The sequence below is a fragment of the Pleurodeles waltl genome, chromosome 11 (genome assembly GCF_031143425.1).
Source record: "Pleurodeles waltl isolate 20211129_DDA chromosome 11, aPleWal1.hap1.20221129, whole genome shotgun sequence".
Classification (NCBI taxonomy): Eukaryota; Metazoa; Chordata; class Amphibia; order Caudata; family Salamandridae; genus Pleurodeles; species Pleurodeles waltl.
Window position 1 is genome coordinate 175,919,356 of NC_090450.1, and position 21,570 is coordinate 175,940,925.

The 21,570-nt window shown below is 43.3% G+C and overlaps 1 protein-coding gene across 1 annotated transcript in view; it reads left to right on the forward strand.

The window, feature by feature from the left end:
* Positions 1-21,570, forward strand: part of LOC138265561 (ceruloplasmin-like) — a 454,089-nt gene that overhangs the window by 104,654 nt on the left and 327,865 nt on the right. The window contains exon 6 of the mRNA XM_069213377.1: positions 17,157-17,325. Within this exon, the coding sequence (XP_069069478.1) occupies positions 17,157-17,325 (169 nt within the window). The remainder of the gene's footprint in view (positions 1-17,156; positions 17,326-21,570) is intronic.

The following is a 21,570-nucleotide window of genomic DNA, read 5'->3' on the forward strand; positions in this document are numbered from 1 at the left end:
GTAAGACTGCTTTTCTCTAACTGGAAGGACTGCTTGGTTGCCTAGTGTTTGCCTGGAACCTTCAGAGGCCTGCCCTGCTGATGGAGCCCTGCAGCTTCAACTGCATCCGGGACTTCTAGATAACTCTAAGGGCTAGTCTGCTGGCCTCCAGTTCAGAGCCACAGGGACACAAAAGGCCCCCACCATCTTGAACCTTCACCTGGGCCCAGCCTGAGTGAGTCCTGGAGCCCAAATTGTGCCCTATCAGCCCTGAACCCCTGGTTGTGCTGCTAAATGTGCCCAGATAGCCAAAATCCAAATCTGACGACTTAGAATTGTTTTGCCTAAAAAGTGCTTTGAGAACTGAGGGGAGACCGGGAGCAACCTACTTGTCTATCCACCCAATATGCATTGCCAGTCGGCTTGACTTCGCGGTTGCTCCTGCTATGTTCTTTTCCGCAGCAACAAATCCTGTTCAGCAGTCCTTCGGAAAGGAGTGTCTGAGCTCCTGGAACTGTCTTTGGCTGCAGCCTTCCACCTCGTCCAGGTGGAGATTTTTGACTTCCACAAAAACCACTGTCTGGATGTAGAACTCTTCACCACAGCTTCTACCCAAAGCTCCATAACGATAATGCTTCCACCTCTGAAACTGCCTGCAGTCTTGCCCCCCAATGAACTTTATCTTCTCAGAATATTTTTCTTGAAAATTCTTCTAAGTCTGAAGGTAAGCGTTAACCAGGCCCAGTCCACTTCTTGTATCTGAACCATGCTCCATCGCAGGTGGGCACAATTTTTTACTTAGACTTGGTCTCATGCAACTAGATGTCTGCAGTTGATGCTTTGGTATTTTAGCTGCAAGTGTTTACTAAAAGCTTTAAACATTCATAACCCTGGTTTGACTGATTAGATTTTTGATGTTTTCATGTTAAATAATATAGTAGAATGTTCACTCTTTTTGTAAATTGGTGCAGGATTTTTCTTGTGTTGTATTTTCACTTTAATACTGTTTGTGTGCTGAATGAACATGTTACGCATTGCCTCTAAGTTAAGCCTGACTGCATTTTTTGCCATGCTACCCAGGGTTAAGCACAGGCTAATTTAGCAACCTGTTGTGGCTCACCCTGCCAGGGATCATGGCTGTAGCTTGATCAGGTCTCACACCCCAGCCAACCAGCAACCCAATTTCTCACATTGGTGTTCAACAGCGTGGGCCAGGACTTGTGTCCTTGGAGTACCATACAGTGATTTGTGTAACACAAAATCCCAGATAAATCATTTGATATCAGAGTTCACCTCTTTTTGAAATGTCCTTTATTTTTCATTTTTTCCAAATTTGATTCCTGATTCACATTTTGTGTGCCTCTCACTCTTGCCTGACAAGATGAGGTTAGATATTGACGTAATTTAAAGCTAAAGCTTGGCTGATCTGAAGAAGTTGTGCATGGAAAGGGTACTGAGACCTCCTCAGTGCACCCTAAAGTTAGAGGACCAGGTAGCCCTTAGAGCAGGGTCTTCAAACTGGGGGCGCGCCCCACTACTGGGGCCTCAAGTGATTCCAGGGGGGCTCCAGGCCTTGGCTAAAAGAAAGATCATGCATATATTTGTGCTTTGTTTTAAGCACAAAAATGCTTATTACGTTTGTAAAAAAGTAACAGTTCTTAACTGCAATGTTTAAATAGGTCTAGACCTATTTAAACACTGCCAACTTAATAGAACAGTTCTGAAAAATTCTGAAAGGGGGCCCGATGATTTACTTTTTCCCACTGAGGGGGCGCAGAAGTAACAAGTTTGAAAACCACTGCCTTAGAGCCTTGGAGGAGGTTCCCAGAATACAAGCTGCAGCACAGAAGGGTGATGATGAGGAAGATGTACTGGACAAGCAGAAGGATGAAAGAGACTAAGGAGCACTACCTTGCAACAGCTACCTTACAAAGCAGATGAGAGAAGCACTTCTTTTTCCCTTGGCACCAGAGCCAGAAGAGATGTGGAGACCCACAGGAGTGAGGTCCCCTACTGCGCCCAGCACAGGAAGCAGTGTGTTCCCCCCCACGCCCTAAAGACTTAGGGGACAGGGAAGGCAAAGGGGGGGTGCCAGCTGCATCTGGCCCAACTAGTACTGGCTGCACAAACATCAGGGGAGGAAGCAGAGAGAGCCCTAGACCTGCAGGAGAAACAGCTAGCTCTGGAGGTAAAGAAACTATTGTGTGCTCGCAAATTGAATCCAAATGAGCTGGACATAAAGCCGAAGCAAGTCTCAGAATCCAGCAGAAAAGGTAGTAGTGTTACCCCATGTCCACTGGAAAGGTGAGGGTCCACATGCCACCTCACCTGGTGTCCAATTACGTAGTGGGAGATGACAAACCTGGATGGTTTTCTGCATATGAGGTATCTCTGAGGATACACAAGATCCTACAGGAGTACTACAGGTGTGGCTTATGGAAACACATGCCCACAGTGGAGAGACACACACTTCTCACACTTGAGGTGGGTGCCCAGACAAAGCATGCCCCCATGAAAGCCATACCCATTGCTAAATTTGGGCTAACCCCTGAGAGATACCGTCAGAGGATCAGGGACAGACAAAAACTCACAAATCAGTCTTGGGTGGATTTTATGGATTGCTTTTGCAAAGCACTGGATGGTTAGGTGAAGGGTAGTGAGCCAAACACTTATGAAGGGCTGTACAATTTAGATGCAAGAGAGCATATGCTCAGGCATTGTTTTCGAGAGCTATTTCAACACCCGATTGATTGTGAGCTCACTGACCTGAGCTTGCAAAGGAGGCAGACATCTTGATCAGTACCAGAGTGTCTGCGAAGGTACCTGACAGTGACACTGAGGGGGTGGTTCAGGCTCCCTCCAACAGTGTGGTAGAGGTACACAGTAAACCCAGGCAGGTCCCGGTACAGTGTGAGGGAAAGGGTTTGTGTTGCAATTGGGTTCCACCCATTCAGTACATCCAGATTTTATTTTCCTTTTTTTGATCACCTTGTCGTAGACTTTTACTACCAGTGTCTCATCCATGGTAATCCTGGCAAATGGACTGTATGTGTTTTTTGCCAGTGTCCACCTTTTGCTTTAAGTCTGCTTTGATGCATCAAGGGTAAGGGGCACCTGGCTGGTTACACATGAATTTGTGCACAAGTGTGCGTGTTCTGCGTAGGAGACTACTGTCATGCACAGCCCAATAACTGCACACAGGTAGACTGGCACATTGGGGACTCTGTAGGGTTAGATATTCACCTCTGGTAGGCATTATGAGGTTAGTGTACACTAATAGGGAAAGTCAGTGTGATTTACTGTTTTGTCTATGGTGTCACTCTATAATACACATAGGGAGAGAACTGCCTTAGAGTGCAGTTTCACTCATCTTAGGCCTACAGGGACCAGTGACGTCTTGAATTGGAGTGTAACATATGAGGGGAAATTCAGTTATGTAACTTTCAAAATGATGTCTGTGCACCTTATTGGTCACCTTAGTTTTAATATTTCCCCGGCTCAGCTCAGGATCAGAGCCCAGGCCTTTTGTCACCCTGCTGTGCCCATATAATTGCATTCCTTTCCAGCAGCAAGAACAAGGACCACCCCACACAAAAGGAGCAATTAACAGTACTTCACCCAGCTTCTGAGGAGGACGGGGTGAGGTGAAATGATCTGCATTAACCACTCAGCTGTCACACTGCACCTGAGATGGGCCTGCATAGGCCCACTGAACAAAGGAGAGTGGCTGCACAAATGGAGCCAACCCAGGAGGGGAGCTCGGTTTGAACTTCTAGTGTACAAGTCCCTGGCAGTAATGTCAGCGAGGGGCGGAGATGAAACCCCAGGAGCTGATGTGACTAGTGACCCCTGGATGACACAATTTTGGACTCTTCCAGCATGCTGTGCAGGAGAGTTGGGACAGGGGAGGAGAGGTGACATGGCACCCTAGGATTGTCCAGGGGTGCCTGACTCCTGGAAACTTTGCCTCCCCTTTAAAACTCTTGCACAAGGGGGAGACTCTCTCTTCCCTGTGGATTTTTCTACACTTTGCTGCTGGATCCTGAGACCGGCATGGAGTAATGGAAGGAAGAACCCCATGACCTCCACTCAGGACTAAGGACTCTGCCCATTTGACCCCATGACCAGTGGGTCTCCCTAAGGACCAGTGAGGTTGGCCCCTTTACACCACTGAGGATCAGTGAGGAAAGCCCCTGACTTTTCTGCTCCCATAAGTCAAAATTAGGATGACAGCTGATGCAGGGAACCAGGAGGACCAGCTAAAGAGGGTTGCTGCAATTACCTGGTCGATAGAGTCAAATGAACCTAGAATCATTCAAATCGGCCCAACAGGGGGCAAATTATCAGATTTTAAATTTTGCCATCTTTACCTGTCTCGGAGTATGTGAGACTCCACTGCCCAGACGGTAAATTCCCCTGGGGTGAGCCAGTGGTCAGTGCAAAGAAGCTGTTCATTGATTCTCGGGGAAGGGCTGACATGGGGCCTCCTCCCACACTTCTTCTTCCTGCCTTGAGACCCCATCCCCTGGGCACATATCTGTTTAGGGGGCTGCCTGCCCATCCCCGGACTCCCAATGCCACCAAGAAAAACTAAAGACACGGACAGGGGACTCTGTTGCTCCCCCCTGTAATGGAGAGGAAAGGGGCTAAGGATCCCATCCCTGGGACCCCAATAGTGTAGAGAGTGAGAGGAGAGTGCCTTCACACTCCCCCATGTGGCTGGCCCTCCAGGCTCCCATGACTGGGGGAGCAGGATGCCAGCCATTGTCGGATGTGCCTGCCTGCAGGACAAGTCAGGCCAGAATAATGTTGCCAGCTCCTGCGGCAATGGAGTGCTGCCCTGCATGAGGAGCATGCAGGGACAGCTGGTGGTGAGCCTTTTCCGCTGTCCCCTGATGTGGTGAACTTCCACTTGGGGTCCTGGGTGGGGCTGGCCACCCTGAGGCAAGAGATGTGTGGTGAGGCAACTAATAAAAGACAAAAGCGAGCACAAAGAAAAGGCTAACACAGCTTTCCCCGGCGCAGAGGGAATGCTGGCTCTATAATATTTACTGCACTTGCGTGGAGAACACAGTAATGCCCTGCGGGGCTGGCTCATTATGGATCAGTATGCCTACATTTTTGCATGTTTCCCCCCTAGTTGTGGCCCCAGGACAAAGGGTTCACCACTAACCCCCTCAAGAGGATGCAGACTTTCACCCCCAAGGCCATGAGGAGTCTTCACCGTAAGTTGAGTGGGACTCAAAAGCAGTAACCTCCTTAGGATTTTCTTCCCAGTTTAAGCACTCCCAAAGCTGGAGGTTTTGCTCTACAACTGGGAATGCTGCGCTATAGGGGTTATGTGTATGGTTGCATTCATTATGGCCTGAAAGGCCTAAAGGTGGTCAAAGACAGTACATGTATTGAAGCGCTCTCTAGAGCCCAAGTGTATGATTATAATGCAATGTCATTACAATGTGATGCCCTCCAGGGGATACTTTTATAAGTGCAGTTTGATGTGGAAACATGTATACAAATTATACAGACATAGGATTTACTCATTCTAAATGCTTTATTGGTTCACCATGATGATGTCAATGATTACTGCTCCCAAGTATATATGTTTTAAAAGTACTTTAAGTGCATTCATGGTGGAGTATTATTTTTTAATTTTGGCATTTAAGTACAAATTGATTTTTACTTGTGGTTTGTTGCTTTGAAACTTGACAAAGTCAATAGACTCACTTGATTTGACTGTGCAACCCCTTTAGGGAGTCACAGGTGATTAGACAATGTCATATATGGTATTTTCCATATTCCATTATACATATTTGTAAATAATTGTATAGTATTTAGTAGTGGGTGTGTAATAAATGTACTTCTTTTCCAAAGAAAAAGTACTGACTGAACAATTATTTATTGAGCGTTATAATTGCGTGCCTGTGAATGGTGATTACTAACCCATCTCCACCCCCATGAGTAGGCCTTGGACTGCTCTGCTTTGCTACCCTAGGAGAGACAAGTGCTACAATGGGGTGCTTGATTAGCAGTAATTGCAATTGTGTACCTATTACTTGTAGAGGCCACACAACTAATAGCCCAGTTTCCTACAGTTCCCATGCCACTTCTAAGGCTAGGACAGGAGGTTCTGGAAGGTGGACGCCAAAGAAGCACAATTTCCAACCCCAGGGCTCCCAGCTAGGGCACAGGGAAGGGGACCTGGTCTGAACTAACAAACCATCCACAGGAGGGAGCTCCATGGTGTCAGGAGAGCTGGAAGGGGTGGCCTCCCAGGGAACCCAGAAATTTTAGTTTTCTGTGGGTACCACTCCATAGCAGAGGGTATAGCGACCCAAATGGAGGTTTAAGAGGTGGAACCAGTCCACAGTTGTAGCACCAGTTTATCAGGGATTGCCAGCTCTGACAGCAAAGCACCCCAAGACTGACCCTCATTAGGCCACTTCTGACCTTGGCATGCTCATTGCACTGTCACAGAGACAGCAGGCTGGAGCCCTTCACTAGGAAAACTCATGCATGGCACTGACACAGTGTGTCGCTTTTGATTGGGGTGGTGGTCCCACACTTTAAGTCCTGGCTTATCCAGTACCTGTTTGGTCTTAGTGTACAGACCTGGTGATGAGTGTTCAGTTTCAGGCTATTAGCCCTGAAGTGGTCAGAAGGAGATTGGAAAGAAGGGTGCCTAACACCCGGGGTGGTTTCCCCCCACTCTAAGATACCTCATAGGTCAGAGACCCCTGGATGGCTTGGGGACTGGCTGTAGACACTGATGGCTGTCAGTGGCCTCTGTTGTTCGCTGTCCTTATGGGCAGAATTTTCCCTGGGTTGGAAACAGAATTCTGATCCAAGGAATGGAATGGTCCACATCACTCTGTCTGCCTACTGGGATGCAGCTGTGAGCAAATTAAAGTTAGGTGCTTCACAGATGGGGTCCACAGGTGAAGAGAAGGGATTTCCATTGGTCAATCTAATGGCTCGAGAGAGTGTAGACAGAGGTATCCAACTGAATTCTGAAGGGCATGGAACTGACAAGTGCCTCTACAGTAGAGGGCCATTGTCCATGTTCTGTCACCTAAGCAGGTAAGTCCATCAAGTTATTGATTAGTCTCCCCTGGCTTTAGGCTGGAAGGGGGTCATGTTGGACCTGGCCCTCCCTGCAGGGTCACCCTTGAACATTTTTTGTGGGCCTTGTGGCTCTGCACTTTACCACTGCTAATCAGTGCTTGTGATCACTCCCCTAAACATGGTTTAACTGGTTTACACCTAATTATTTCGGCTACAAGAGCCACAAAAGCACACCAACAATAAATAATTACACAAAATTAAATAAAATATGTGTATAAAATATGTACAGTACATGTATATGAATAAAATAATAAAATTAAATAGGAATAAGAGTTTAAATACAAATAAAGATTGAATGCGCTCCCAGGGTGAGTCTAACATTCTTGTTAACACCATTATATTGGTAAAAACTTCCCTCTGACAATCCAGCTTGCCCCTAGGAATTTGGCAACATCAATCACTAACATAGGTCGAATATCTGATCTAAGAATTCAAAGAGCTAAGTCAACCATTTCCTGCGTGGAGCAGTGCATGCAGGGCAGACAAATAGGACATGGAGGAGATTTTCAATGGGTGCTTTACAAGCTGGGCAGGTTGTTGTTTCGTCATGTGACCAGCGACTAGTGACTAGTCTTAATGGCAGGGTGCCAATACGGAACTGGAAGTACAGCTTCCTCTCTCTTGGCACCCTGATTATGTCCCAGAAAGCCTCGTATTTGCACGTCTCTTTTAGGTTACTGAAGTCACATGATAGTGTAGAGTGAAGAGCAACCCTTGTGTCTTCAGAGTCTACAATGTGCCAATACAGTTTTTTAAGATTACTTTTGGAAGGAAATGAAGTAGTGGTTGGGGAATCCCACAGTTCTCTGAGCCCAAGCGAATAAAGTAACCCCTTGATGTGTCTAAGCCAGGGGATACTATGTGAATGGTCAGCTTCTAGGATGACCTGTAGGTCTGTAGTAAACGAGGCGAGCTCCGTGAGGGTCCAAAGGCACCGCCAATACAAGAGGGGGCGTGGACAGGCTTTGTGGTCAATGCGTTTCATGTCTAGGTCTTTAAAAAGAGGAAACAGTGGAGTACTCAACGGGAGGGACACTCGATTCCGTAAGAAGTTATTTTCAGACACCTTTATTTCTTGGGCTTTGGCATAGCCCCAGAGTTCAGCCCCATAATGGGCTGAGCTTACTGCCTTGGTTTCATATATCCGGATCGCGGGCGTATTGGCTTGGTATATGAAAGGTTAAAGTCCTTTATTAAGACCCCCGTTGTTTGCTTTAGCTTGAGTGCTTGCTTTGCAATCTGGGAATTCCAAAGCATTTTTTCCATTAGCATTATGCCTAGGTAGCTAAAAGTGTGCAAAGCTTCAAGTGGAGTTCCCTCAAGAGTGGACTTTCCTCTAAATGATCTGTGTGGATTGAGTGTCATCAGTTTAGTTTTCGAGGCATTGATTTCAAGTCCCCTTGTGGAGCAAAATTCCTCAAAACACGTGAAGAGTTTACATAATCCACTTGGGGTCTTGGATATCAGCAATGTATCGTCTGCGAAGAGTAGAACCGGAATGTTCTGTGTACCTAATGATGGTGCATCAGCCACCGGCCTAAGTAAAGAGGGGACAGTATAACTTATATTCAGGGAGAACAGGGTGGGGGCAAGGACACACCCTTGACACACACCCCTTAACACCTGAATTCTGTCGGTTAACTGCCCCCTATTGTCCCACCTGACACATGCATAATTACCCTAGTGGAGCTGAGTTAGTAAAACAAGAATGTGCTCAGGGACTCCCATTAGGGAAAGAACTTCCCACAGCTTGTTACGGGGTACTAAATCGAATGCGGATTTCAAGTCCACAAAAGCAACGTACAAGTTCCCTTTGCCAATAAAAACGGTTTTCCAATATAAGAGCAGGAACCTAAGGGCTTGCTCAATGGTAGATATTTTTTGGCGAAAACCTGCCTGGAGGGGACTAAGAATATTGCGTTCTTCCATCCAGTTTTGAATTTCACCCAGAAGACAATGACAAAACACTTTCTGCACACAGTCTATTAGGCTAATAGGCCTATAATTGCTGGGGAGGCTTCTGTCGCCCTTTTTAAAGATGGGGATAATGATGGCCCCCTTCCAAGACTAAGGGATTGGTGCCCCAGATGCTATTGCATTTGCTATGATGGTGATATATCTTGACCAAATAGCTATATCAGTTAAGAATAGATCTGCTGGGACACCATCCGCACCAGGTGCCCTGCCGCGCTTTAGGGAGCCTAAAGAGTATGCTATGTCTGCTCGGGAAAATAGTTGTAACACTGGAGGGTTAGGTGTGAGAGTGATAGATGAGCAAGTGTCCTGTTGAGCGATAGAACTATCATGGTTGTAAGAATATAACCCACTGAAGTGATCTACCCAGTCCTTTGGTGCGATGTTAGTTGTAATATGCAGATCGCTGTTTGCAGGGCCGCGCGCTGCCAGGGACCAAAATGTGCTGCAGTTCATTTCTTGTGCAGCGTCACTAAGTGCAACCCACCACTTCTCGTCTTCTTCACGTTTAGTTTTGTTTCTGGCTAGGCTAATTGCTTTTACATCATTGGATTTAATAGCTTGGAGTAAATGCTTTCTTGAGGAGTAACACTTTTTATTAAACCAGCGATGCCTACCTTTAGGCCTCTTACTATCAGGGGCTGCGTCAGCCGAGAAGAGAGCCGCGATACCCTTAAAACATGTAATGTGAGTTATGCTTACTTCCTCATTAGTGTATATAGAACCCCCCTCTAGGGATGTCAATGCGGTCCTTAGGGTGTCATTGGCAGTGTCAATGAGTGTTGGTCGAGCCAGAACCTGATTCCACTTTAGGTGGCATTTGTCATTGACCAAACTAATCCCCTTTGGTGCTTTAGCTGAGTTGTTAATTATGGGCAGGTGGCATCTCAAAGCTAACAAGTGGGCTGAAAGAGGATTATGGTCACTTTCTGATCTCTCGATAACCATCATGGCAATCACCAAAGGCCATAATCTCACATCGACTAGACAATAGTCGATTCTACTGGTGTGGTTAACTTTGTTGTACGTATGACAGCCCTTTACATCTGACTTGGTCCTACCATTTAGTGCCCTAAGTCCAAATTCCATGGTCAATGATTTTACTTAAACAGAAACTTAGGACAACCTTTTGATGGGTGGGATATCCAGGGCAGGGATAGCCCATGCCTGATCCTCCTCGTGAGTGGACCCAGGATCATCCCAGTCGAGAGGTTCAAATGTGACGTTAAAGTCACTTGCCACAATGATTTTGTAATGTCGGGGATAGTTTTGCAGAAAAGTCTCCAGGGTGGAGAGGTTTTAAAAACCCGTTCCTCACCTCCGACCCTGTGGCATAGATGTTAAATAAAATCCCCACTTCATCAGCCCCAAATGATAGTCAGAGATCTAGCAGATCGGGGGAGTCAATAGGTAGCTGTACTATATGGCAATTTAGTGACGTTCTGGTCCAGATTGCTTAACCCCCAGAGGGCCTCCCCCTGGTGATGGCCATTGCAGGAATATAAAAGTTGGATTGGCCAGTTCAAAAGAGTGGATCAGTTGGCTATGTCTCTTGAAAGAGACATATGTCATGCTCATCAATAAAAGAAGTGAAGGACGGGAGGTGAAGAATACCGGGGCCACAAAGCAGTCTGGGATATGTAGTCCCTCAGAGTTCCTGGCGCGTCCCGCGGCGCTAAGTGCCCCCACGCGCTATATAGTGCTCGTTGGTGTGATCAAGCAGATGCAGGTGCTCACAAGATGGCCGCCTGCTGGGGCCACAAAGCAGTCTGGATATGTAGTCCCTCAGAGTTCCTGGAGCGTCAATCAATTTACCTCTCGTAAAGTGTCCACCTGCATAGTACTTGCAGTGCCTTGGTCTGAGACAATGGGATAAAAACAGCAGTAGCTCAGGAGAAACTATTCCTCACCATCAGATGTTTTAGTAAGTCTGACTTTCCTGGGAAGATGCTCCTCGTCAATTAAATTCTGCCCAAGGAATGGACCCGGAAAGAACTGCAGATGTCTAGCTTAGACAGCAGCAACGGCCCCTGCGGGTAAACGCTGCGAGCGCTACAGTGTGAGCCACTGCCATGCTTCAGCCTGTGAGGACACTGATGTTATCAGCAGCAGCAGCACTCTTCCACCCGGAATGGGAAATAGTACATATTTCAAGTACTTATAAGTTCCTTGTAGAGATGGTGTACCATAAACTCATTGTCTGTAAATTGAATGCTACTAGAGGGCCTGCAGCATATATTTTGCCATCCACTTAAGTAGCTGCTTGAAACATGTCCCATGTCTGACTTTGCTTTTAGTTTGAAACTGACAATTCGATTTGGCAAATAACCACTTGCCAAGTCTTAATCTCCCCTTTCATTGCATATAAGTCAAACCTAAGGTAGGACCTAGGTAGCCCAAAGGGCAAGGTGCATTGTAATTAAAAGGTTGGACATATACTTTTACATTTTACATGTCCTGGTAGTGAAAAACTCCTACATTTCTTTTTCCCTACTGTAAAGACTTCCTTTCCCATAGGATATCATTCAACTGTCTTATTACACTTAATAAGTGCTAACTTTTGTTTGGGACCAGGTAACCAGTACATGCTTGGTATCTATGAAATTGTAATGAAAAATCCTCTTTAATGGTAAAATAACAATTTTAATTACAATTTTGAAAATGCCACTTTTAGAAAGCTGGCATTTTCCTGTCCTTAGCCCTTTGTGCCTGCAGTCTGTCATGAGTCACATGATTAGGTATAACCGATAGTCAGACTTTGTGAATTCTTCCCAGGCAGTCACACAGCAGAGAGATTAGGATTGTGTGAATGGATCATCTACTAGAAAGGATGGGGCGAATCTGAGCACAGTCCCACTTGCAGCTTAGTAGGAAGTGCTCTGCCTTCACACAATTGACTTATCAACTCTACATTGTCACTGCAGCCAGCTTGGAGTCAGGGCAGGGTAGTCGGGAAATTCCATGTACTTCAAAGATACTTTCTAGAAGACTCTCCCATCTTCCAGAGAAAGGGCACCAGATATAAAAATAGGACCCTCACACCCACTCTTCAGTTCACTCCTGGACCTGGGAAAGGGCTCTCTGAGGACTGTGTCATGCTGCGATCGGCTGTGCATTCTGCAAGACTGCTTTGCTGTACATGGAAGGAATGCTTTGCTGCCTGGAGTCTGCCTGGAACCCTCAGAGTCCAGCCTGCTGTTGAACCCTGCATCTTCACCTGCTCCCAGGACTAGAAGAGTTACTCTACAGGCTAGTTTGCTAGCTGCCTCTTCAGAGCCACAGGGACACAAAAGGCTCCTACTAATTTGAAGCAGCACCTGGACCCTCCCTGAGTGAGTCCGGCATCACCAAGTGGTGTGCCACCAGTCCTGGACCCTTGGCTGTGGTGATAAAGGTGTCCAGATAGCCAAAATACAAAGCTAAGGGCTTAGAAAATGTTTGGCTAAAAGCTGCTCTGAAAACCAATTGGAGACCAGGACCAAATTGGTCATCTATCTGTCCATGTCCACCCCTGTTCAGCTCACCTTTGCGGATACTCTTGCTACCTTCCTCTCTGCAGCAGCAACTCCTATTCAGCTGTCTTCTGTCAAAGGGGTATCTGAGCCCCTGGAACTGTCTTTGTTTACTTCTGCCTTGTTCCGCTGGAGATTTTTGACTTCCATAAAAACATCTATGTCCGCTCGTACAAATCTTCACCGCAGCTTCAACCCAAGGCTTCTCAAAGATGAAACTCCCTCCTCTGAAACAGCCAGGGGCCTTATCCCACTGATCTTTACCTTCTCAGAATGTTTTTGTTGAGAATTCTTCTAGGGGTAAGCACTGAACAGACCCAATCCACGTCTTGTAACTGAACCACACTCCATCGCAGTCGGCCATATTTTTCTGAGTTTGACACGGTCTTGTGTGACTAGATGTCTGCAGTTGGCGATTTGATTTGTTTTTTTACTCACTAGTTTATAATGTAAACTTTAAACATTCATGGCTTACACCCCTGCCAACCACAAATCAATTTCTGACAATTTCTGACACAGGGGCTGAGAAAAGGGGGCTTCCGAAAGCACATTTTCCCCTTTCAATATTCCATAGGAAAATTGAACATTGATAATGCGAAAACATCTGAACCGAATTACATCAGATTTGGCAGAAAACATGTTTTTTGTGATATGGTGTAAATATGTTCAGTAGGTTTTGAGAAATTAAGGTTCAAATATGTATACATAGAGACAGATCAAAAGATATAATTTGATTGAATGGCACTACATTATCAAAGATGTAGAGACAGCCATCTTAGTACTCAAGTATTCAGAAGAAAGGTTAAAAAAACATAAAGGGGGAAAAGTGCAGATACCCTGACCCCTCAGGACTGGTGGGGTGTCCCAGAAGAACACTCCCCAGGACCAGATATTTACGTGCTCCTGCCCTATTGATTTTTAAGCCCTCTGAGGTGGGCCAGGGTGTTGGTGCATTACATTTTAAACAAGGGGAGCATGCAGCCCCTCCCTTCCAATCCTTATTCATGCCTGGGGATTGGAATCCCACAGGGGATTGGGTGCTGGGTCTGGCCATGCATAAGCAATGGTCATGGCGATGGACATCCTACTTTATGTTAAAAAAACATAGAAATTGACTGAAAAAAACAAAAGGAAGTTGTAGTTAACTGAAAATATCAGTTAAAACATACCATTTTAAACTAACAAAACCAATGAAATTCATCAGTTATAGTTATCTAAAGTAACTGTAATTTGTGCCCCTGTCTTACAATGCAAATCACCTAACATATTACATAGCTCATGCCTTTTTCTATGACATCTTTGATAACATCACTGCAACATCTGAAATGACATCATTGATGGCAACACTGTGCATGGCAGTAGCACACATTATAGTTACTTTAGTGAGTACATGAGTAGTACTATTGTAGTACTACGGAATGTGCAATAAAATGTTGTTTGTGAACAGGCCCCTGAGAATCCACAACAATGTAGGAAAATTATACCAGACCAGGAGTTCTACTTACAATCCAGGCTGCAAGTAAGTTTGGGAGGCTTGCATAAAACAATGTTACGGTGACCTGCAGAGAGAATAATGCTTATCCTCATGAGGAGATAGTCTGCATTGGCCAAGATAAGTCGAACCGATCGCAGGAAGAGCCACTCAAAGTGCAGTTGACTGCAAGATTTGATTGGGGGATGTCTCAACAGACTGTCACCTAGGAGCCAAAAGATCACAGCAGTACAGCTAGTCACAAAAAGAAAGCATATGAGCATCATCTGGTCATGTAGCTGCATTATTGCCTGCCTTCACCGAGATGGCAAATCGCACCATTTATCACCTAATTAGTAATGAGCCTGCACTGTCCTTGACCAATTTGTCACCTGGACAGCACTTGCTCAACCTCCCAAATCACAGAAGGATCAGAAAGAAGTCAATACCCTAAAATGGAGCATCGTTGTCTTAGCAGGAGTAAGTTTGAACTATTGTTTTAATCCCTGCAGTTCACTAGGTATTGACTTTTGAAGTGGCAGTTAAGTCCTAACTTATGAAGACCCGTTTCCCACCTGGTGCTGGTGACAACAGTGGATGCCGTCCTATCATTATGAGCATCTCAGCCATAGATTAATCTTCAATGTGACCAGTGTACAGTAGATGTTGGCTCTAGAGTTTGAGGAACAGTTGGAACTTATAGTGGGTGCTGACCCACTACTACATAATTCCCATTAAAAAAGAAAAGCAATTAGTTGGAACCTCAGAAGAATCCTGAACTCCAGTGACTTCAGCCCTAACTGGAAACCAATGACCAGACTTGGGATCATCATTGAGATCACACTGGATCTTCATGGAAGCTAAGACACCCCTAAAGCTGTGTTGTTTGGGTGAAGAGGTTCTGCCTTGGCGCTAAAAACTCAGCTTGGGATGCTTCAGTCCACTAATTTGTGCAAAGTGATAGTAAGTATTGGCTAAGACCGGAGTTGCATTCGGAGCTTCACATCTGCATACTTTGCACAACCTCGAGCTGCTCCTAACGCAGACTCCCTTGTGCCATGGTGCAAGCATGTCTGCGTTGTCTGAACCACAGTTTCTGTTCTGGAAGGGGTCTCCCCAGTACAAAAACAATGCATTAACGTTTTTCCCACTTGTTATATATGTTGAACAATGCAGCACACTTACAAAGAGGAGAAATGAAAGCATTTCTCTTTATTGATCCTCCCTTGAGGAGGCACAGGATTTTGGGGCAAATCTGTGTCTACAATTCTTTGTAGATAGGGATTTGCATCAAAACTCATGGGTGGTTGTTGAAACACCTATGTACCACCCATGGAATCCCTGTGACACAAAATAATACAAGGCAGTGCATTGCACAATTTTGCCTTAAATTGCAATCCAATGCAAATCGCAGTTTGCGTTGGACTATAAGTCTCACCCAAACTCTTTGCTTTGGGTTTGGATCAGAAACTTAACGCAAGCTAGACGCAGCAAACTCAACGCATTGATTTGTAAATCTGGGCCTCAGACTGTACTTGCTTAGGGCCTGATTTAGAAATCTGCAGACAGGATACTCTGTCACAACGGTGATGAATAGCCCATCCACTGAAATCTAAATCCCATTACAACCTTATGGGATTTAGATTTCGGCGGACGGGCTATCTGTCACAGTGGTAACAGAGTAACCCATCCGACCATATCTAAATCAGGCCCTTAATCTTCTAAATTTCATAGTAGTGAGTGTGCAGGAAAAACTGACAAGATTTGAAAGCAAGTTTTGAACCGGTCTAAGATCAAGAAAGTAGATGAAACTGAAAGTAAATTTATGTAGGCTTTTCACGTTTCAAAAAGAGGACAAAAACTCTCTCACATCAGACTGCTGTATCCAAATTGTGCGTCGATAACAAATACGAATTTCAAAGGTATGCACATATTATAAGATCTTCTTTGTGATGAAAACTAGGAGGAAAAAAGAGAAATAGGAAGAGTGTATGATATTGAAATAAAATCGATACCTGGTGTATTTATACAAATTTGGAATTGTATTACATTCGTGCCCATTAAAGAATAAAGTGCTACAAAGGGGATTCACATCAATGGCCCGATTTGCTGAAAGTAGCTATACATTTATTTCCCCCGGGTTTCCTTCTAGGTTTGGGGTTCATTTGTGAATACCATGGAAATGATAAATGATTACACAACTGTTCCTCGGAATCTGCAATATTGGCGATATCCCAGGAGTAGTTGTAACACTGTGTTACCATTGACACATGTGGAACTGCACATCATGCACATTTACATTTGCAAAAGTGTAACACAATAGTCTACTTGCAGTTTTATTTTTTATTTTATTTTTTTACATTATTTTTCCCCATGAATACCCCCTTTCTCTTACTCCCTCGCCAGTTTCGAGGCTGTTCTCTCTACTTTCAAAGCCTCTAAATAAATTTACTCCTGCCCTTGATAATTCCATATCTAGAAGACTTTCCAGGCTGCTAATCCGCCTGCCAAATTTTCAGAATGCCAACAAACCTGCTATATAGCGCGTGTTTACCTTTCTTGTGGGTGCCTCTACCCGTGAAGCGATTTACTCCAACCTGTAAATACCTTCGTACTTTTGTAATTTTACATCCCAGCGAACTCAGTTTCGGTGTAAATTCACGTTTTGTCAACACCGAACATAAATTTACCATTGCAAATCAGGCCATTTGCAACCCTTAATTATACTCTGGCATGATGAATCGAATCCTATGTTTTTGTTGGCAAGGCACTACACTGACCATTGCTGTGAGAAATAGAGTAAATAACCTTACAAACTTGCCAACTGATGCAAATAGCGCCTCACCAACGCAGTTTATTTAATGCAATAATTTTTGTTTAACACTGAAAAGAAAACATAACAGCATGCCAGTCTTTAGTCAGTTCTTTCTTATCTAAGACCACATAGATCCCACTGGATGGAAAATGATTTGTTATAGAACATGGCAGCTTCTTCTGTTACATTCAAAATGCTTTTTCAAATCCCAATATTGCCCTATGTTTATCCAAATGTCTCACTAAAACTTTTTTCAACGGATTTTTCTGCTTTTGCCATTCAGCTGGGATGCTCGCGATTTATGAAGTGAGAAATTGTACAAACTGTTCTAAAAAGATTGCAACTCAGCCACATGAAAGACATTACTACATAGCAGCTGAAGAAATAATTTGGAACTATGGCCCAAGTGGAATAAACCAGTTTACAGGAAAGCCCTTAGACGATCCAGGAAGGTACAGTATTTTATGTATGTTAATTGCTGCATGAATGGGACTACGTTGGAAAGAAATTACCATAGCCCTTTCTACTTTTTCTCAGGAGCTAACCATAGGGATCAGGGATATGTCATGATTTTATGAACATTACAAAAGTGGGCAATGCAGGTCATCTATTTAAACCACTGTTTATCTATGTGAAATAGTACTCAGCCCCTTCCACACCCCGAAAATAAAACACTTGGGCCTGATTTAGCGTTTGACGGAAGGGGTTACCCCGTCACAAATGTGACAATCTCTTTGTAGCCTATAGAGATCCTAATACGGTGGACCGGATATCCGTCACGTTAGCGATGGAGTAACCAATCCGCCAAACTCCAAATAAAGCCCCTTGTTATTTTTGTCATTCTGTCCACGTTTGTCACAGTGGAAGAAGTGTGAATAGGCAGAAACTGTATTGGAGCCTACTGCTGGGTGCACACACATTACAAAACACCATCACTGTTTGAGTATCCAATTACTCCTTTTTCTGGGCCCTCAGTATGGATTTTTTGTGAGTGGCTGCTGGGTTTTTAATAATAGGCTGCAAACAAGTTACAACTTTATTAGTAAAGTCTGATTTTCTAGAGTCAATAAAGATACTTTTTGGTATTTTGAAATATTTACTCAAGTAAATTAATATTCTTTAACAATCATAAAAGGATACAGAAACATACATGAGTGTGTCCTGAATCTGTCCCTGCTCTGTTAGTCTCTGTCCTACAGAATGTGTGTGAGTAGCAATAGTTCTGTTTTGCAGCCTAGGAATACTTCATAGAAAAAGTTAAAACATATTCAATCTTGTATACTAACACAGTTTTCCACGTCTATCAGTCCAATGTGCTTGCAGCTATCATTCTACTCTGCAACAGTTTATCAATTCTCTCAGTCTCAGTCAATGTATAAATCTATTCTGCAGTGGAATGAATAACTGTTTTGTGTACCCAAACAGCGCTGATATTGGGAGGCTCTCAGTGTCTACTACAAGTCAAACCTTTTCTCCTCTGTTATTGGAGTTAGCCCTGCTTGGTCACTCTGTATTAAGGTCTCAGTCACTTTGGAGCTTAGCTGCAATGTGAAACTCTCCGGTCATCTGTGACTCTGCTTCTCTGGTCGCCTAACATTAGTTCCTCTCAACTTCGTCTACCCAGTCATCAGCTCGCCCGCTCTGTATCCATGTCTCTGCATCTCTCTTCATTTCTCTAAATCCACCTATTCGTATCCCTAGGACACCTTTTATAAGTTCTTTGTTTGATGCATTTTTTAACAATTGTAAACATTTTCTTTGGACGTTGCAGATTTGAACAATACAAGAGTTGACATGCAGCTGGGAGTGGCAACATGGATTACGGTTCCCAAGCATTCTTTCACCTCTGCAAGAACAAAGTTTATATACATAAGCGTAACACCAACTCAATTCCCATTATTCACGCAACGTTGATCGTGAATAATGTGAATTGAACGTTTGTCATGCAAGCAATTTATTATTTTCTAAATACACGACAGTGCATCTCAAAGCAGGTTAGTAGGTGGAAAAGGATATAGATAATACTGATTCCATTGCTTTAAGACAAGTTTTTATAGCATCTAGCAAATCAAATGGAGGTTGAAAGAAACATTTAAGTACAGAAAGATGTGCCAGCACAGTGAGTTTGCGACTCAAGCTGCATAGTTTATGTAAAGTTCGGAGCATGCTTTTAAATGTGAAAGCTACAGCAGTTTTAGGCCTAGCAAGCCCTCTTCATGTTAGTAATTAGTAATTAGATTTTAATTTTTCAATTGGGGGCCTTATCAATCTCAACTGCGATGGTTTGCAACCATCATTAACTACTTCAATGACTCATTGTTCAATAACTTCAGACTTTTGTCTTTTTCATTTAAATTTTTCTTTTTCTTTCAACCTGTTGTATACTTTATTCACTCTTTCCCTCATTTATATATCCTTTTCGATTCTTGCTTCGATTTTGTTTTCTTTACTTTCCTTTAATAGCATCCTTATCACTATAAAAACAATACAAAGCTATGATACATAATACTACTACTATAATAGGAACTAATATAATGCTGAGGATTCCCCCTCCTACTGCTTTTAGCCAGGTCCCTCCCTTTGTAAGCCCTTTGGAAACACTCTCAGCCATAGTAGGTGTCTCCAAAGGTTTTAAGTTTAACTTCAGATCAGTAATGATATAAGCATAAGCCTCTATCTTTTTACTTTCATCAGGAACATAACTGCAGCAATCTTCAAACCTTAAAATCTCACAGAGTCTGCCCTTTTCAGCCAAAAGGATGTCTAATGCATTGCGATCTTGTAATAACATTGATCTTACAGCAATAATCTCGTTGTTTTCTAATAATATGGCTCCAGATGTGCTGGTTGCTAATGTGTCAACTACTGTGAATAGCTTTCTTATCTTTTCACCATTTAATACCACTCCTACTGCTGGAATGATCACTCCAATTATGTCTCCTACCATCCGTGTCCTTTCATTAATACTTTGTGTATATCTTGTGCTTGCTGGTGGCATGTTGAGTGCATCTAAGGAATCTACATGCCACATTTTTGGAAATATTAGTCCTAGATAACATATCCCTACCCAGTACTCAGGCAGTTTAAGATATGCATTTTCTCCACAAAATAAAATACACTCCTAGTAAAGTTGGATCATCCTCTTGAAATATTTGCCGTTTATCTCATGTCAATTCAAAGGCATGCTCACCATTGCTATTACCCACTGGTACGTTCTTTCCATGTATCCTCTGTTTAAATACACATATTTTTCCTCTCAAACTTTATTCTAGTTTTAACATAGGTACGGCTATTGCTTCTCTGTATTAATCTTCTTCTCTTTTCCAGACATTCTTTTGGATATCATTCTTATTGTTTTCAGCCCTTGTAAATCTCTTGTTCCTTTCTTCTAACATCTGTATAAAAACCTTTTCTTGCTCCATCATTTTACATGTTAAATTAATCTCATATGCTCTAACAGTTTTTACAGGTAAAAAGGATCTAAAATAATGCCAGGCTGCTGCCATTTCTTTAGCCTTTGGGTGAAAGTTCATGTCCTTTGTTAGTGGAACTTTTGAAAGTACCATATCATAGTTCAAATAGTAGTATTCAAAATATTGCAACCATTATATTAAGCTAAGCAATATACTGCAAGATAAGGTAAGTGGTATATGATGATATGAAAATTTTTCATCAGCTAAAGATGGCATGTGCGCACAGACATAACAGTCTTTAAGATCTAAAGCTTTAGTGTATTATTGAACTAATCTAAAATGAACGTTCATTGCATCTTCATTATTCATATAGTCTACAAAATATGTTTTCAGTTTGTCTTCGTAAATTGTGGAATGATGTGTTGCTTTCTGTAGTAAAAGTTCTATCTTCTCAATCTGGTGTGAAATAAATCACTAAAGCAATTGCGATAGCTATCAATACTCTCAAAACAAGTAAGGGCCCAAAATATATCCTAACCCTAGTTCCAGTTATGGTATGCATGTTGTCTATACAAACAAATCCACTACCAATTAATTTGTGAGTGATTGCAAAGATTTATTTTTCAATATATTCTTTCTCCGATTAGTCAGTTATTTAACATTTTCTTTATTATTGTTAATGCGATTTTTGTAAGAGAGTTCTTAACCCTACTTCATTTTCTTCTTAAATGTTATCCCTAGGTTTGTTCTTCTTAATTTTCTTATTACTTATATTTACACAGTTCATTTAAAGTCTTATCATTTTTCCAGTTTCTCAATTTCTTTCAGGGTTTCTTTTTTATCTTCTTTCAGGGAGGTTATGGCAATTCCTGCTCCAGTCAAGTATGTCAAAGATGGGCAGGTTCAGTGTTTGTCCCAAGTAGTAAGTCCATTCAGGTGATGAATATCTTCAACGAGCTAATCGTGCTGTTTTTGATCTTTTGAGTGTGTTTGATACTTCTTCTGTTTCACTGGCACCACTTGATTCTTTCTTCTCTTTGGTTGTTTCCAGTGGTGGTAGGTTACTGCTCACACTCAATTGTTGTTTCTTTTTGGCACTTGTTTGCCAAGTCTCATGCACTGTTCCTCTGTTGTTATTGTTGTTTCCAGAACGTTTACCCTTTCCTGGGTATTCACTTTCTCTTGACGCTTCTGTGTTTCCTCCTGAACGTTGGTCTCCAACAATTACAGTTTGCCCCTCATAATGCTCACCACTCTGTGAGATGTCCGGCTATTTGACCACTC